Below are 15,283 nucleotides of genomic sequence, written 5' to 3'. Positions count from 1 at the left end.
ACAAATAACTACCAAACAGCTACAACAATGAAATAAAAACAGTAAAACACTAAAACTGCCGCACACTAGCCACATTCTATCCGCTAGATGCTAATTGCTCAACGCCAACCACTCGATACCAACGGCTAGATGGACCACCTGGCCACACCCACGCCTCTTCCTCCTCCTCACCGTGCACTCCATCTCCTCTGGCTCAGCTTTGATCTGGACTGAGGGCATGTCTGGCGCCTCCTCTTCCTCTTCCTCCTCTTCTTCCTCCTTGGCCGGCGAGGGCGGCGTGGCCTCCTGCGTCAGGGCGGTGACCGACGGCTTCTTCTTCTTCTTTTGGGCACCGCTCCTCCTCTGACAGAAGAAGAAGAAGAAGAAGAAGATGGTGTCATGGTCAAAGGGGGAAGTTAGAAAAGTTGAGGACAGGGTAGGAAATGAACATTTAACTTACTTTGATAAAGGCAGAGAAAGTATATTAAAAAAAATGAGAGAGAGGGAGGGGGGAGGGAAAAAAAAGGAGGCCTAATGTCGAGGCTTCCAACTGAGGGAATGAAGAGCCGGCGAGGAATAACAAGCCAAAGAATGAGAGCAAGGGTGGGAGGGGGGGGGAGCAGGGAGGAGTCGCCCCTCCCTCCCTTTCAGCCAGGCAGGCGGACACACCCTTTTCTGGAAGCGCGCGCACACACATACACACACACTCACAATGAGGTGTGGCGAGGCCTTTTCGGTCCACATGCATTTACATGAGTCTCAACTTCTGATAAACAAACCATTTCCTCAAAGAATTTCCTCTAACGTTCACAACAACACGCTTGACCATTCAGAAGTCGTGCAACATCAAGTTCCACCGCCCAAAACAAAAACGAGAAGAAAAAAAAGTCGCATAACAGTAGCGAAGTAGGCCTAAGTGTTCATCAAGGGGAGTTGGCTTTTAAAGAAAGGTAAACGCCTCTCCATGCTCCCTCACGTGGAAACAAGTTGTCAGAGGACTCGAAGTAGAACACAATTCACAATTCAAAGTGTTCATCAAAAATAACAGCGGTTTGATTCCCCCAAAATTATGCAAAAACTTCACATGAAGCACAGTTTGGACGTTAACACGCAAAAATGATTTCTCAACATGTCTGGTCAACCTTCCGTTTCTTCTGCTATTCAGGGAGGGAACGCCTTATCTCGAGGCCAACAACGAGGCACTCTACAGCAGCCACGTCAACACAAAGGTTAGTCCACACGCTGGCTGTAAAGTTGGATTTTTTTGTGGGGGGGGGGGGGGGGGGGAGTACTAGGCTGATTTGGACTTGGCTGCACTAATGAAGCCAATTACCTGACGGTTTCTTGCAGGGTGTGGCCGGGGAAGTTACAAAGGGTTACACGTCATCCGTATCCTCTTTGAGGCCTAACAAAAGCGGTTGAAAGAACGCAACGCGCCTCGTCGTTGTATACACAGAAACCGTCAAATAAAAGGCTCATAAAGTGCGTTGGCCCTCTATAAAGGCACATTAAATACGAACGAGAGCCACACAGCCCTGGGACTCAAACACGTCGTTGTCTCTTAAATTATTGACGTGCTGAAATGTGAGCTGTGTTGTAACGGAGAGAGCTGCGGCTCGTCTCAATGCGGGAGAAAAAGCTTTGCGACGTCAAGTCAAACTTTGCTCACTCGCCAAAATGCCAACCCTTTGAAAGTTTGCGGCACACATTTGGTTCGTAGATGCGGCTCAGATTTGGCAAATTTCAACACAACCTCGAGTTTGAGGGAGTTTGTCTTTGACAGACTCTTTGAAATGGACAAAATGACGCAGCAGTGGCCGTTTTCAACCCAAAAAGGTCGACCGGCTGTCTCTTTTCAGGCATGGGTTTTTGAGACTTTTTTTTTTTTTTGTGGGTCCTCTTCTCGTGATAGACCTGCCACCAAATCTTACGTTTTGGGGGCTGAATATGTCAGAAGGATTCCAGTGCGGCACCGATCTGGAAATGGCGGCCTCTCTTGTGTTTTCATGCATGCTTCATGACACCTTTTTTGTGGGTCTTCTCATGATAGACTACCAAATTTCATGGTGCAAAGTGAAACCAGCTTCAGGGGCACAATGAAATGCCCCCAAATGGTCCAAACGTGCACCTTTGGACGTGTCCGAGGGCTGAGAGCGATAGGCTGAAATTCGGACAGTAATGCTGAGTGTCAAAGTGTCAAACTTGCAGTGGTTCCTGTGAAAGGGACATACAAAAAAAAATACAGTCCCTTAGAAAAATCTATATTGATTGAAAAAAAAATGTTGCTGTTCGTAGCTCCAGTTGGCAGATTTCTGTGAAAAGTCACCCATGCACCCGAGCACTTTTTCTGGGATTCCCGGCCATCTCGATCCCAAAACGCTCCATGCCTGCGACGTGGGAAAAACAAAAAAAACCAAAATGGCAAACGTCCTGTGTATTTTGAAGAACGGCTTTTGGTGGGTCCAAGCATGATTGGCATGCCTACAAATTGTCCTGGAACGCCCCTAACCCCCTTCCCCCATAGAATCGTTCAGGGCCTCTGCGGGCTCGCCATTCGAAGAGTGTTTGTCATGTGACTTGGCTCTGGCGGATTCCACACCGAGGCGTGTCCTCGACCAATCGGCTACGGGGTGTGACTGGCTGCGTCACCCCACCCAAAGACATGCACACAAACACGCTCACACACACACACTCGTGTCCCTCTAGTCCCATTGTGAGGGGGACAGAGCCCCCTCTGTGCTTCTAAACAAAGGTAAAGGCCTCTCTGTGCCACACCTACTCCCCCCCCCCCAACTGACAAACATCCTTGCACTTCAAACAGTTCTCTTTCCATGACCCTGAAACATAATTAGTAATTACATAGTAATCACATAGTAATAAATATACAAGACTCGATTGTTTTATCTAAAATGTTTATTTAAAAAAATATATACATTTCTAAAAGACGGTTTTATTTCTTATCTATTCCGATTTTTATTGATTGGAGTCACACTGGCGGGCAAAAAAGAACATTTTGAATTGAATTGCATTTCAGATGCGAGCGCTTTGATTCACTCGACAAACTGCTAAGTGCCACGGTAGTTGCTGCTGTTTTGGTTAGCATTTCACTGTTGACATTTCAAACCAGTTTTTGCGTCAGTGTGGCTAACAGCTCTAAAAAAAAAAGTAAACGTTTCAAATGGATCATCTCTGAAGCTCACAAAGATCGCAAAGAAGCAAGATTCCGAACACAGCCGCAAAAGTCCAAGGCCCAGGTCGTGAAACCAAAGAGGGAAAACACAACAGGGGGTCAGCTTGGGAAACTGTCGGGATGGCGAAAACTGCACCCCGCACTGTGACCAAACAAGCACTGCTGTTACGCCGCCAGCTAAAACAAAAAAACGTCCTCCGGTTCGCTCGTCCGAAAGACTGACGCGCGAAGATCGCGGCATGCGTGATCAACTGCGCTTTTGAGGCATGCAAACTAAAAACGCACATTTCGAAAGGAGAAAAAAAGCAGAACTTTAGAAAAGGCAGCCATTTTTGTTGTTGTTGTGACAACCCAGACACACAAAATGTGAAACAACAACACTGGCAATGTGTTTGCATGAAAATCGTCTTTGCTTGGGTGGGATCGTCTTGCAAAAAAAAAAACTAGCAAAAAACAACAGCGTGCTCCAAAAACGTCTTTTGTCCTTGTCAGGAGTTAACCAAGGCAGCCCGAGAGGCCGCAACCACAGGAAGGATTAGCCAATAATTCCTCAAGGTTTGTTTTGACCTAATCTGGACACCCCCGTTGGGCGGAGAATTTAGTGGAATGGGATAAAAAAAAAAAATTAAAGGGGGGGGGGGGGGTAAAACATCCAACACGCTAATATTAAGAAGTCATCTGGACTCCAACCGCGCTCACTCAGAAAAGGCAGGAATGGGAACCTTCTACAAATCCCACTTTGACGAGGCAGTTGGGGTGGAGGCCATGGTGGGGTGGAATTAGGGGGGGGGGGTTCAGTTAGCATGTAAGACCTTATGAGGACCACTGGACTGCGAGAGGAGGGGTCTCGCACTGTGAGTGCAGAGTTCCAGGAACTAGAAGAAAAAAAAAGGGCGGGGTGGGCGCGACCCTGTCAGCTTGTGATCTCCGCACAGGAAGTCAGGGTGGGAGGCGGCGGGGGGGTTTGCGGGGTTGGGGGTTGGTTAGCCAAGGAGACGACCAAGAAACGAAAAGACGAGAAGCAAAAACAAAGAATGAGGAGCCAGTGAGCAAAGCACACTGTCCTGCTGTTTGTCTCTTCAAAACCAAAGACCAGCTCCCAAGCCTTGGGGTGCTGTTCCACTTGATCTGGCTTTCGGCAATCCTATCGAATCAATATCCTTTTCCCATGTGAAAAACATCTCGAGACTGAAAGGTCGCCTGCTACGCGCAGACCAGAAGAAGCTTACTCAGGATTTTATCTCCAGTAGACTCGATGATTCGAATGGCCTTACGTGTGGACTTGCTCAAGAGGGCATCAAACGTGTGCAGCGCAACTTTTTAAAAAAAGCATTTTTCACTATTTGTGGCAAGAATCAAATTTGTTGCTTCCCTTTTTTTTTTTTGTCCCAGCATCACATTTTAAGAGCAAGTGAAGTATTTCTGGAGAGGGCTTCAAATGCGGCTGCGTCGCCGGCACGTTTTTTAACGGGCTATTTTTATCTGCTAAAAGGCCAGCCGAGCGTGAACCGCGTTCACGCGTTAACGCCCGGCCGGCTACCAGCTCGGGAGGAGACTCGAGATTCGCGTCCGTCCGTCCGTCCGTCCGTCCGTCAGTCCGCCAAACTGGATTGCAGTGCTTGAAAAATGTCAAACGGCAAAACAGTACAAAGTTGAATGGCACCCACAAACTTGTTAATACTTTCAAATGGTAACCCCAGCCCACTCCAAAATCCCCCCCCCCACTATATTTAGTTCTTGAACACCCCCCCACCCCCACCTTGCACCTTTTTGAAGCCATCTTTTTTTAATGTTTTTTTATAGAACAGTGAACTCACATTTATTGTGTCTTGACGTTAGTTTTTTTTGAGTGGGGGGGAGGGGCTATTGATTGGGTAAATTATTTTTTTCGCTACCAGCAAAAATGCGAGGTCCGTGTGTGCTTCCAGACCCCCACTAGTTCAGAGCACCGGCAAAGTTGGCATCGTCAGGCCACCATCAATTAACGTAAGTTTACTTGCTGTGGAAGGACAATGTCAGTTGGTGGCGCTAATGAACCAGTAAGCACCGTTAACGCCCCAGAAGAAGAACAGGGAAAAGCCGATCTGTTGTGTGTTTATACATTTTCTCCGCTGCAAATGAAAGGTTGTCAATTACTCTTTCACCATCAGCCAACAACTCAATTGGAGTTGGATCCGTTCAACATTACGACTGGGGGGGTTGTAGGCTAATGTTAGCCTTAACCGACACTGTGATTAGTAGATTAGCATATTAGCATAGTTCCACCTAAGCATTATATGCTTCCCCCACTTTTGCAGCATGAGAGAGAGGGAAAGAGAGGGCGGGGCAGCCGAGTCTAACTGGGTCAGCGCTCTGCTCGCTCGCTGTCACTACAACCCCCCCACCCCATACACACACACACACACACACACACACACAGGTCCTCACCGTGTGTGTGTGTGTTTCAGATGGGGGGGGGGGGGGGATTGCCCCCTGCAGGATCTACACATATGCGCTCATAACACGACTGCCCGCTCCCACGAGCTGCTCGGAGGCGGAGCAAACCCCCAAGGCACCCCAGAAAAAAAAAAGTACAGGAACACACACACACATCACATCACATCACATTGCAAGAGATTTTTGTTGGGGATTTTTTTTTTTGCACAATGAGCATGAATAAAGAGGGTAAAAATAAAGTGACCACACGCTCCAGGTTCACATCAAGTTCACTCCGAAAAAAAAAAGTGCTTCTGACACACTGCATTGCATGGAGTTATGAAAAAGATTCAAGTGGAATTTAACCCAAAAGGAGACTGCGGGCAAAGGCACAGAGATCAATTTTACTTTACCCAAAAGGAGACTGAGGGCAGGGTCATGCTAACAGTAGCTAATTCCTGATCAGTCATGCTAACATTAGCTGATCCACCTCGCTGCCCTCAGTCTCCTCTTGGATAAAATGTGTCTCATTCTGACCGAAACATTCACTGCACCGTGGTTTTTGCAGTTTTACGGTGATAAAACGACCATCCTGGACCAGGACGAGTCGAAAGACGTAATTGCACGCAAACGCACGCAGGGAGTGCACATAAGAGTGAAATGAAACACCGGGTGTGTCCTCCATCTGGCGAGCAGTGAGGCAAGCGAGAGAAGCCGCCTGCATGTTATCACACCACACCCTGCTGACGCAAAGCCGGCCGCCACTTCCCCACACGCCCTCTTATCCGCACGCACACACATGCGCGCCCGCACGCGCGTGTACGTAGGCAGAAAGTAGAGAAATCATCCATCGAGCGCAAACAAACGCACTCGAGCAGCTTCTGAGCTTCTGCAGTCAGAAGGTTCCTCAAACGTTGCGTTCAAGGACACGGCGCGGATGGGGCTGTCAGCGAGAGGCAATGAAGGCAAAGAGAAACTGAAAGCAGCACACAGTTGAGAACAGTCATCAAAAAGTGGGAAACTATGAAAAAAAAACACACCACGAGACACATTCTCTCCATTTTGATTGTGGAGCGCCATCCTGCACCAACATGCTAAGCTAACATTAGCCTGTTTGTGTGTGTGTGTGGGTGGGGGGGGGGTTGTTTGTTTTTGTTTTTTTGTCAACTCACTTATCAGCACGTGGCAAGTGGTATGGAGATTAATTTGATCTGGGAGGGCACTGTGGGGAGAGTGCAGCCGAGCGGAGACTGTGGAGTACCATCGCACAGCGTCCATAGCATTACGCTAAACTAATTTCAGCATTTTTGTGTCTACCTTTTTTTTTTCCATTTCCATTTGCATTTCCAGCATTTACTTGGTGTTGTGGGTGTTGGTATGGAGATATTTTTTTTTTGGGGGGGGGGGAGTGGTACCCAAGAGGAGACGAAGGGCATATAAAGTTGTCTGTGTATGTCTATAAATAGAGATCAAGCGAGGTTGACCAGCAAATGAAGAGAAGAACTTCCTCTTTGCAGATTGAGGAAATGAGGCAACTTCTCTACGTTTATTGGCTCAATAAACATCTTTGCCAACACGACATGGTGCAAGTTATCACATTCGGGAGGAAATAAAGTAACCAGCACAGAGCAGATATCTCCCTCGGATCCCTGGCGACGGTTGATACGCGACGTGGTTGTCTTATGTCGTGATCCAGGTGCAATTGTGGCAGCGTGCCGCAGGGGGGGGGGGGGGGCGGTGTTCAAATTTAATTGGTCGGAAGATGATTCACGTATCTTTGCAATACATCTTCATTTTTTAGAGCGCTTTCACACGTCCACCTATCGATGCCGGCAACTTACGGTGGCGATAATGCGATCAATATCCACTCCATTGTAGGTACATTGTAACAGCGCATGAATTTTCGTTGGCTGCCACGCGCCACGCCGACTACCTGCCGCTCGTTAATTCTCGCTGACAACATCTCGACTCGGCAACCCCGGGCGTGCCGCCACCCACCGGCGGTGACCCTCGGGCTGGCCCTGAAGCGCGCGGCCCATTCCTCACACCATGTCGTCTTACCTTGCGCTCATTTATCTTGATGCACACACACACGCACACACACACACACACACACAAAGAGGCAGCCAGCTGGCCAACTAACCAGTCATCCGCTCAAGCCACCTGATACCAAAATACTGAGCCGCCGCGTGAAACTAGCTTCTCCCGTGCCAGCCTCTCTCTCTCTACGTGAAGCCCGAGAAGCTTCCTGCCCAAACTCTCCCAAAACGTTCCGTGGCAAAATGGAAAACATTCTATTTCTATGTCTTCTAATCTCTCTGTTGCGACCTGCATATTTAAACTGTGAGATCCTTACAGCGCTGGATTTTGGCCTCTTTTACTGCCACTTCTCTCCACCAAGCTTTCTTTTCGAATGTCTCTCTCTCTCTCTGCGCCTTTACCTGCTGTTGATAATCTAAGTTGATTGGTCTCTTCCTCAGGAGGTGAAGCCTCGCGGCGGCCAATCGGATCATTAGAGGACATCGGCGTGTGGTGTGAGGCAAGAAATGCGGCAGAGGTGAGTGTAGGGTGTTCAACATTTTTCTTACACCGACAATGTCCCACCTCAGATGCGACTTTAGCAAATGGAACTTTGCCAGCTTGACTTTATCCACATTATTGTCTTTCACGTAGATATTCTCCAAATTGGAGGGATCCGGCATTTACCCCCTTCTCTTTTTTAGACAGTAGCCACCCAGCAAAGGCGGGCTTTTAAGTGCGCTTTCACACAGACGCGCGTCATCCCCTTGGCCAACTTCAGACCCTCAAAGTCAGGATGACAAATGTGTTCATGTGATGTGAGGATGATGGAGACACACTCACACACACACACACACGCATACACACACACGTAAGGTTTTTATAGTTAATGAAACCTAACCGGCGGGCACCGTGTGCAACTGGTTAGCATGTCCGCCTCACAGCGCAGAGGTCATGGGTTCCCATCCGGGCACCAGCCTACCTGTGTGGAGTTTGTATGTTCTCCCTGTGCCTGCGTGGGTTTTCTCCGGGTACTCCCCCATTCCAACAACTTGCATGCTAGGTTGATTGTGTGAGCTAAATTGTCCCTAAATATGAGTATGAGTGTGCCTTGCGAGTGGGCGGCAACCGGTTCAGGGCACACCCTGGCCCAAAGATGGGTGGAAAAGGCTCTAGCCTGCCTGCAACCCTCGTGAGGATATGCAGCTTGCATAATGGATGGATGGGAGCAAACAAAATGACTCAAACTGAAACCGAGAAATAAAACGAAATTGTGCCTAAAAGACGAAAATGAATGAAACTACTTGTTTACATTTATAAAACTAGCTAAAACTAACTATAATTACTATGATTAAAATGATAAACATGCCCTGCCTTTTTTTCACCTTTGTTAATTAATATCATAGCTGAGCTTTTGGAGTTTATTTTAAATGGAATTATTGTGGTATTCGTTCGTCGAGAAGAAGGAAGGTCAAAAAGTTGTTTGAGCATTGTTGTTGACTTTATTACACAGTAGTAACTTTTTTTTATCTTGCACTTGACAAATATATATACTAAAGAGAATAAAAACTACACTGAAACCAAGCATATCATATCATATACATAGAAAATTAGAATTATCCACCACAAGACAAGCAATTATGTGGTTGCCAGCAAGTCACGGCAGACAGACAAATAAATTGGTGAAATACACAGTGGAGTAGAGTCAATCAATCACAAGACATCATAACCAATACACTGTTCACTAGTCAACGACCAGTCCAAGACTCCCTCGCAAGGCGAGTCACCTTTGACCAAAATTGAATTCACTTTGTTAGCCTTCTAACCTTCATAAACAAAGGATGGACAGCAATGGCGACCGGAAGTGCACCTGGCTCCCCTTCCGTGCGCATGCGCGAGGGGGCGGAGGAGGGCGAAAGGGTACTGCTGGCCCTTTAAAAACTAAGATGGTGTCCTGTGAGGCTGCAGATCGCGCCTCGCGTTACCCCCCGTTCGCCCGTTTTCGCCAGCCACGACACCCGTTAACATGACGAACGCGTCGCACCGCGCTGACAACGCGTCACAATGTGTCAAATAGAACGCGCACTTACTTTCTTGTGTCGGCTCTCCGTGTGCATCTCCGTGTGGAGGGGCAGGGGGCGGAGGAGGGGGGGTGTTGGGTGTGTATCGCTGTAATGTGGGGTAAGAGGAGAAAGGAGGGCTTATGGGAGAGGACAAGGAGGAGGAAGGGGGCGGTGTGCTGTGGATATTCGGGAGATTGCAGCACGGTGGTGCTTGCCTCTTCTGTTCAGTTCATGTCCGCAGCGTCGTTGTCTTTGTAACCCCTTCCCCAAAAAAATAAATATTAAAAAAATGGAATAAATCAGCCAAACGTTGCGCCTCTGGTTCTTGCCGTTCGCTGCCGAGCATTGAAGGGCTGGGCTCTCTCTCTCTGCCTGTTCCTCCTCCGCCTCTCCCTGCTTGTGACCCCACCCTGCGTCCCCACCCCTCATCTCTGTCACTCACTTGCTGCGCAGAGAGAGCCCTTTGCGGAGAAGCCCGAGCCGAGCCGCTGCACGAGGAGGAATGCCATGTTGCGCACCGGGGAACATGCACGGGGCCAATTTCTGAATGCATTGAAAGTCCACGCACCCCAAATTATTCGCCATGCCGCGCTCATGCGTGGAGAGCGCCCATGTCACCTTACTGACGTCATCCGGAAGGCAAATTGAGGACACTCCAACCGGGTGGGGAGGGCTTTGGTGTCCGTGCGTACGCGTTTAGGCGTTGCAACATCTGATAAATATGACACCGAACACAAGTTTGAAAGAGAGCCAACAAGCTGATCTATTATAAAGGCACAAGCAGTATTTTGCAGCATAAACCCCATACAACAGCTGTGCTGCTGGGTCAAATTTGCAAGTACTCGTTAAAAATGTCGCTAAACGGACCAACATTTATCAATATTTTTCAGAATATAGTGTACCCATATCGAAACTGGATACACTCGACCCAGTCTGACAGGTTGACTACATTTCCTATAATGCCTCGCACCGGAAGCGGGAGCCGAACGCGGAAGCACGCGTGTGAGAGATGAACAAGGACCTTGCCTCAATTTTTAAGTATAAATATTATTTATGTTTAACTTTCGCATGGAGGAACGTTTTTAGTTTCCGTCATAACGTTAAGAAAAACTGGCAACACGACGAGCAGCGCCATCTGTAGCGTAATATGTTAATATTTCCCATGATGCAATTCGCCGGAAGCGTATGCCCAACGCGGAAGTATGCGAAGGTAAACAAAGCGCCTCTTCATTATTCCGAACAAGTTCTTTTTGTCGTTCTTAATTTTGTTAACGAGCGCCGATAAGCAATCTTTTACAATAAATTATATTTGTTTTCACGTGTTTTGCATAAATATTTTGCTGTTGCGGTAATTATATGACGGCGAACAGACCACTCCTCGGTTACCGTTAGCTTATCGGTCGCCAAAGTACGTGATAACGAAGTTCATAATGCACTTTTTTTATTATTTGAAATATTCATAAATAAAGAATGTCCCCAAAGTTGGCCCACTGGACTTGCATTACGAAAATCTTTATCGTAGTTGCTTCTTATTCATAATACTGTACTAGTGCAGCCTGGACTACGTGAGACAAATTCCTTGTGTGTTCTACATACTTGGCCAATAAATCTGATTCCGATTCTGGTGGACTAAATTACCAAGAGAATATGGCTTTTATTTTTGTGCGTGTTAAGAGTGAGTCGGCGATCTTGTGAGGACGGTCCGCTGCTGGAGGAGCAGGAGACAGAGGGCCAGCGGCAGCTTCACGGCCTCCTGCTACGGCAACTGCACACCCAAGTCGACGTCGAAAGGTGACAGAATTGCCGACATGGAAGACGCCATACCTCGCTTTTTAGAATCGGTTCATGGTAGTTGCTTTTATACGCTTCTATGCCAGTAAGAAGTGTTAAAGTTGTCATCTCTTCAATGAATGATTTTTTTTTCACAGTATGTTTGTTGTGGTTCAGATGCGTGGCCAAGAAGCGGAGCTTTGCCCCAGCGGCGCTCTACCATCCGTTTGGCGAGCAGGTGTCTGGCGTGCGAAGCCTGTCTCAGTTCCAGACTCTGCAAGAGGATGAGCAGGAGCTGGCCGGCCTGCGGGAGCTTGGCCTCACCGACCCCGAGATCCAACTGTGGCAAAATAGGGATGCCCCGGAAGTATCTGAGCAAGTAGGGGTGATTGTGCCACTTGGAGGTTTCTCATCGGTCTGGGGTGGAACATTCCTGGTCAATTTACAGAATTTTCCGACCCTATATTTGTTCCAGTGTCACGGCATTTGCGCAGCTCCTGACGTCAAGCGGCAACGCCTCCAGGCCATCCGGGACAAGATTGCAGCCCGGGCGGAGCTCCTAGCGCGGCCTCAGCGCTTCGCCGCCAGCCGGCCACTGTCCCGCCGCGAGATGGAGATCGAGCAGGCGCTCTTCCAGGGCAGCGACCGGCAAGGTTTCCTCGCTGCGCTCTACCATCGAGGTAAGGGTAACGCTCAGGGACTGCTGCTGTCGTGAACAAAGATAATGAAGGGAGCAGTCTGTTTGGGGGTGTGGTGTTTATTTTTATTTTTTCATCTCAATGCCACTATTTGATGAAGCGATTAATGAGCAAAAGTCTTTTCTCCCCCTTCCAGATGAAAATAACCAAGACGGCCTACAAGGGGCGACACCGACAGATCCAATGGACTCCCTGTACAGAGACCTTCTCAGCAAGTCGCCCCAGGGCGTCAAAGCTGCCCAAACGTTAAGCCTTTCTACATCCACGCCGTCACATCACTCGCGGCAAGGAGGCGACAGCCAATCAGAGGAAGGCTCACCAGAACCGCCCGAGCATCATCCTGCTGCCCCGCTGGAGATCAGCCGTCCAATCGGTAGCTTGCGCGGGGCGGAGGGGGCCGGCTCGGGTCGGCCGCTGACCGTCACGGGGCGAGTGCCGACTGTGACAGACCAGGAAATCCGGGAGAACCGGGAAAGCCAGGAAGGGATCCGGAGCATTCCGAGATTCCGGAACTACCAGCCTGGAAAACCTTCGCGGGTATGGCCATTGAATTTGTTTCAGCAATACATCTTCCCACGATTCATATCCAAAATCGTGTTTTTAAACCTTTGAAATGTAATTTTTATGAACTGTTTATGTGCATTTTAGCAGACTTCCTATGACACCAAAGTACTGCTTTCCTATTACAAATAGATTACGAATACGCCGCGCTATTTACTCATTGCGATTTGTCTTTCCAGGTGGTGTGCGTGAAGAACCTGAGCCCGCATGCATCGGTGGCCCAGCTGGTGGCGCTGTTCTCCAGGTTCGAGGGTGCCGGCGACAGACCCCCGCTGCTGTATCGCCTCCTGACAGGACGCATGAAGGGTCAGGCTTTTGTCACGCTGCCCGGTGAGTGCGCGCTGGCTGCTGTCAAAACTAAAGTTCATTGCAGTGTACCGGTACTTAAATTTACGTGCATGTGTGTGCGTGTGTGTGTTTGGAAATGGAGACACCAAAACGGCCCAGGATGCTTTGCAACTGCTACATGGTTACCGGTTGCTCGGGAAACCTTTGGTGTTGGAGTTTGGCCGCGAGCGAACGGAAGCCGACCAACGGGAAGCCAGGACGTGAAAAGTAAATACAGACTTCTCTGATAGTTTTATCGGATTTTTTTTTTTTTTCCTGGATGTTCGTATCAATTATGAATTTTCGGGTCGTGGCGATCTTTCAAAAACGTTTCTCATTTTTCCTTTAGACACTAGATGGTGATGTTTTTAGGTTCATTATGTTGGCCCATGGGATTGAGTGGGATTAAAAAATGTGCCAATTAGTGTTTTATGAATGGGTCTGGCTAAAAAGGTCAGGGGGGGGGCAGTGGTTAACCCCCCCACCCCCAACTGTCCTGGAATGTGTGGAATTTAGATAAGGCGCTCATTACTGTATTCCAAATCAAGATCTCAACACCCAGTACAGTGCAGCCTCCAGAATGAACCTGGTTGACGTTCAAATTATTCTAATTTCAAATACGTTTTTCCCCTTCGGGAAATAAATATAAAAGTCCATTAATCGTAACTGGCGCCCACGTTAGTAGCATAGCATTAGCACTGAAGCCACAGTTCCTCAAAAGTTCCATTTATTTCTATAGCCCGATCACAAAAGCGTCCCACGGTTGTCAAATACAACAACAAGTCTCGAAAGGAGGAGGAGCCATTTATTCAACAACGAAAAACAAAACGGTTGAACTCAATTCTGGCGAGGAGCGTTGAGCAATTGTGCTGAAATCCAACACCCGTGTATGACATCACATCTTCACACATAACGCGTGACGTCATATGCTGACCCTCCGGCTTTCCCGTGGACTCCCGCGTAGCTCCCCGTGCCGCTTCGAACCAGCGTCTGCCCCCTGCTGTTCACGCCCATTTGCAGCGTGCCGGTGTTCCTGGCCACCGCCAACGGAATATCGCCGCTGCCGTCGCCCTTGTACGTGTAGGCGCCCCGGCGTCCTCCGCACTCTTGGCCCTCGTAGAAGGACACGGCCAACATGCCGCCGCCGATTATGGAGACCACGGCCGAGGTCATGCCCAAGTAGAGGCAGCTGCCCGGCACGTACTTGATTGTGCTGTGGACCATGTTGAAGTTCCGGATCACGTTGTTGGCTCTCATGGAGACGGGCACCAGCGACGCGACGCCGGCCACCAGGAGGAAGCACCCGCTCACGCCTGCCACGCGTCTCTTGAGCACCAGCGATCTCTCCAGCCAGACGGTGCACTGCATGCCCACCACGGCGACGAGCAGGCCCGCAAGGGACAGCCCCAGGGAGCCCAACATGAGGACCCGGGAAACCTGGACGTCGTAGGGCAGCATCAGGAAGGCCTTGTGCATGTGGCACATGATGGCCCCATTCATCTTGTTGAAGCAATTCATCCACAGGCCGTTCATGTTGGTGTCCAACGCCTCCGGAAATTTGATGTCCACCGACACCTCCCAGTAGGGGAGCACCGTGGTCACCAGGGTGCCCAGTAGGCCAATCAAGCCCAGGAAAAAGCCGAGCAGCTCCAGAGGCCCAGAGGCCATTGCAATCGATCAATCCTGAGGCGACAAAAAGGAGCAAATGAGAACTGTGTCGACACGGCTGGCTGGACCACCTTGCGAAAATTGCTAACTTGGGCGGCGGCGATGAATCGAGGTCAACTAGCATGCAAAATTTGTAACATTTGAACGATTGTTTACATTCGGCAAGCGTTAGCGGTTTTCCCGTGACAAATATTCACAAAGTGGTGAAACGGAGAAACTCCAAAAAACAAAGCAATTCCTGGCTAACGTCTTAAAAGACAGTCGGGTCGGGATTTTAGGTGTGACCTTTTTTTTTTGTTGTTTTTTTTTCCCAAAATGTCTCTTGACAACTGCAAACGTTTTGAAATGATACTCACGCTTGACTCAAATCCGTCCAAAAAACGAAGCCAAACAAAGTGTCGGTCGGCCTGATGCTTTTGAAACAAATGATTCTCCCGTTCAAGCTGGGGCGTGTTGTTTATATGAGGCGCAGGTCTGATGTCTTTATTGGGTCATGCTCATCGCTGTTTGATGCGTTCCTTTTGTAGTCTTTATTTCACTTTATGTGTATTTATGACTCTCGAGGTTGCTTTGAAATAAACAAAACATGTTGA

The 15,283-nt window shown here is 48.7% G+C and overlaps 3 protein-coding genes across 5 annotated transcripts in view; 1 reads left to right on the top strand and 2 right to left on the bottom strand.

Moving 5' to 3' along the window:
• The window catches only part of LOC127588257 (Krueppel-like factor 8), a 24,033-nt gene extending 13,690 nt beyond the window's left edge, over positions 1 to 10,343 (bottom strand). The window contains exons 1-2 of one of the 2 annotated variants that reach the window (XM_052046907.1): positions 9,694 to 10,343; positions 172 to 342 (exon numbers count right to left, since the gene is read on the bottom strand). In XM_052046907.1, the coding sequence (XP_051902867.1) occupies positions 172 to 342; positions 9,694 to 9,720 (198 nt within the window). In that variant the 5' untranslated portion in view covers positions 9,721 to 10,343. Of the gene's footprint in view, positions 1 to 171; positions 343 to 439; positions 592 to 9,693 lie in introns of those variants that run through there. The other variant, XM_052046908.1, reaches the window with a different exon arrangement.
• Positions 8,083 to 15,283, top strand: LOC127588255 (RNA-binding protein 41-like). Of its 2 annotated transcripts, none has more exons than XM_052046905.1 (8): positions 8,083 to 8,141; positions 11,341 to 11,457; positions 11,614 to 11,815; positions 11,912 to 12,116; positions 12,271 to 12,671; positions 12,875 to 13,025; positions 13,126 to 13,250; positions 13,987 to 15,283. In XM_052046905.1, the coding sequence occupies exons 1-7, from the start codon at positions 8,131 to 8,133 to the stop codon at positions 13,245 to 13,247; spliced, it is 1,209 nt and encodes a 402-aa protein (XP_051902865.1). In that variant the 5' UTR covers positions 8,083 to 8,130; the 3' UTR covers positions 13,248 to 13,250; positions 13,987 to 15,283. The 2 variants fall into 2 exon arrangements, with proteins under 2 accessions (XP_051902865.1, XP_051902866.1); XM_052046906.1 differs by lacking the exon at positions 8,083 to 8,141 and adding an exon at positions 10,649 to 10,876.
• LOC127588819 (claudin-9-like) lies at positions 13,926 to 14,690 on the bottom strand. Its single transcript, XM_052047685.1, has one exon. The coding sequence runs from the start codon at positions 14,688 to 14,690 to the stop codon at positions 13,926 to 13,928; it is 765 nt and encodes a 254-aa protein (XP_051903645.1).

Source organism: Hippocampus zosterae, chromosome 16 (genome assembly GCF_025434085.1).
Source record: "Hippocampus zosterae strain Florida chromosome 16, ASM2543408v3, whole genome shotgun sequence".
Lineage (NCBI taxonomy): Eukaryota > Metazoa > Chordata > Actinopteri > Syngnathiformes > Syngnathidae > Hippocampus > Hippocampus zosterae.
This window is presented reverse-complemented; position numbering and strand designations above follow the sequence as displayed.

Coding starts and splice junctions, on each gene's coding strand:
- LOC127588819 (XM_052047685.1), bottom strand. CDS start 14,690: ATGGCCTCTGGGCCTCTGGAGCTGCTCGGCTTTTTCCTGGGCTTGATT.
- LOC127588255 (XM_052046905.1), top strand. Junction 11,816..11,911: donor CCCCGGAAGTATCTGAGCAA/GTAGGGGTGATT, acceptor TATTTGTTCCAG/TGTCACGGCATTTGCGCAGC. Junction 13,026..13,125: donor GGCTTTTGTCACGCTGCCCG/GTGAGTGCGCGC, acceptor TTGGAAATGGAG/ACACCAAAACGGCCCAGGAT.